Source organism: Impatiens glandulifera, chromosome 8, assembly GCF_907164915.1.
Source record: "Impatiens glandulifera chromosome 8, dImpGla2.1, whole genome shotgun sequence".
Classification (NCBI taxonomy): Eukaryota; Viridiplantae; Streptophyta; class Magnoliopsida; order Ericales; family Balsaminaceae; genus Impatiens; species Impatiens glandulifera.
The window spans coordinates 11491275-11493732 of NC_061869.1; the positions used below are offsets into that span (position 1 = coordinate 11491275).

The 2458-nt window shown below is 36.4% G+C and overlaps 1 protein-coding gene across 1 annotated transcript; it reads right to left on the reverse strand.

Moving 5' to 3' along the window:
• Positions 1 to 327: 327 nt before the first annotated feature.
• On the reverse strand, positions 328 to 780 carry LOC124912998 (NDR1/HIN1-like protein 1). Its single transcript, XM_047453623.1, has one exon. It carries the CDS (start codon positions 778 to 780, stop codon positions 328 to 330), a length of 453 nt encoding a protein of 150 aa, XP_047309579.1.
• Between the last annotated feature and the right edge of the window lie 1678 nt (positions 781 to 2458).

Consider the following 2458-nt stretch of genomic DNA (forward strand, 5'->3'; position numbering starts at 1 on the left):
TACAGCCTAAAACTAAGTCAACAACTGAAAAGCATAAAAATAGGATAAACTAAGTCAGCCTAAAAACAAGGCACGTCAAAGGAAATAAAATAAACTGCTACTGCTAACTGCTATTACTACTAACTGCTACTAATACTAAATGCTATTAAGACTTAGTCTTTTATTTTGCTAATACTAAATTTCTTCAACAAATTTACCCTTGCCAAAATCCAACATAGCAGAACAGAGTACATGAATACGATACTTACGGGTATTTAACGCCCCGAACTTCCAATGGACATGTCCATCAAGCTTAATTGTAAGATTAATAATCCCTATAGACCAATCCTATTTGAGAAAAGGTACATTGTACGGAGCAATTGGTACGTTGGTTCCGTTGATAAACAAAGACCAAACATGAATCTCCTTACGTCCTTGATATACTCCTCTAGGAATGTCTGTTTGGTAAGTGATTTGTTGATTCATATATTCTGCGTAGATACCCAGATCGTCGTAATAGATACCCGAAATGTCATTTGGGTTTTTGGAGGCGATGGTTATTTGTAGAGTGGAGGAAAGAAGATTCAACGACGACGAAAGGTTGAAGGTGAAGACAGTGGCGTCTTGAATGATGAATTGCGGTTTTGAGGGATGGGCGAAACGTATGATGAGGTAGATTGATATGAAGATTAGATTGATGATGATTCCGATGATTAGCTTTGTATTATGTTTGGTTGCTTGTTCTTGTTGATCTGTAAATGTTACCGAATCGAAATCTTCATTGTCTTTGATTAACACCATTATGTTGTTAGGATGGAGAAACGGAGTATGAAAATGCAAATATCAAGTGTTCGAGAGGTCAAAGGTAGTGAAACCTTATCTATAATTAATATTGTTTTGAATGAGTGTATATTTAATAGTAACAGATCTACTTTTCCTCAACTTGAACCTCACGTACCATAGTTTTAAATTATATCAAAATCATTGAATTTTAATTTTTCTCTCTTGATGCTTGGTACATTGTCGCAAGCCACCGGATCTTCTGCTCCCGATTTCAGTGTTCCCTTGTTGCGGACCAATGAAATCTCAGGAGCATTAAAATAATAATAAAGCAAAGCTGGGTTGAAGGGAGGGAGGGATTATCCGGAATCCGGAATTCTATCCGGGTTTACCCAAACACCGTTAACGGAATTCTATTTAACGCCGGAGTCAAGCTCACTTCCCTCGGGTTCCATTTCAAAAGGAATGCAGGTATCACTTCAGAGCGAATCTCATTTCGCTTCAGGCGCCAAGTAATCACAGTATACAGATATGAGATACGGAGCGAAACTTCCTTCGCTCAGAAGCCATGTAAAATGGAATGAACCGGTCCGCCTATCAGGGCGAAACACACTTAGCCTTAGGTATGTTCTTACCATAAGCTCATGGAAAACCCCCAATAAGTCCATGAAAAGACAGTTCACTTTTCCTGTAAAAACATTTACTGATGCATGTAAATACACAAATTCACCAAATTTATTTATTTTTTAATTAGAAATAAAATTTAAAAATTAGACTCATCAAATGACGGGTACGAAGCATAATTCGCTTCAATTACTTCATAAAATCGGACGAAACTTCCTTCGCTCAGAAGCCATGTAAAACGGAATTAACAGGTCCGCCTTTTGTCAGGGCGAAACACACTTAGCCTTAAGTATTTTTATACCCTAAAGCTCATGGAAATCTCGCAATAAGTACATGAAAAGACAGTTCACCTTCCCTGGAAAAACATTTACTGATGCATGTAAATACACAAATTCACCAAATTTATTTATTTTTTAATTAGAAATAAAATGAAAAAATTAGACTCATCAAAGGACGTGAACGAAGCATACTTCGCTTCAATTACTTCATAGAATCGGACGAAACTTCCTTCGCTCAGAAGCCATATAAAACGAATGAACCGGTCCGCCTTTTGTCAGGGCGAAACACACTTAGCCTTAGGTATTTTCATACCCTGAAGCTGATGGAAAACCCCTCAATAAGTCCATGAAAAGACAATTCACCTTTCCTGGAAAAACATTTACTGATGCATGTAAATACACAAATTCACCAAATTTATTTATTTTTTAATTAGAAATAAAATTTAAAAATTAGACTTATCAAAGGACGGGAACGAAGCATACATCGCTTCAATTACTTCATAGAATCGGACGAAACTTCCTTCGCTCAGAAGCCATGTAAAACGGAATGAATCGGTCCACCTTTTGTCAGGGCGAAACACACTTAGCCTTAGGTATTTTCATACCCTGAAGCTCATGGAAAACCCTAAATAAATCCATGAAAAGATAGTTCACCTTTCCTAGAAAAACATTTACTGATGCATGTGTAAATACACAAATTCACCAAATTTATTTATTTTTTAATTAGATTTTTTTTTAAAAATTAGACTCATCAAAGGACGGGAACGAAGCATACTTCGCTACAATTACTTCATAGA

What these genes read in the sequence shown, in the direction of transcription:
- LOC124912998 (XM_047453623.1), bottom strand. Translation starts at nt 780, where the DNA reads ATGGTGTTAATCAAAGACAATGAAGATTTCGATTCGGTAACATTTACA.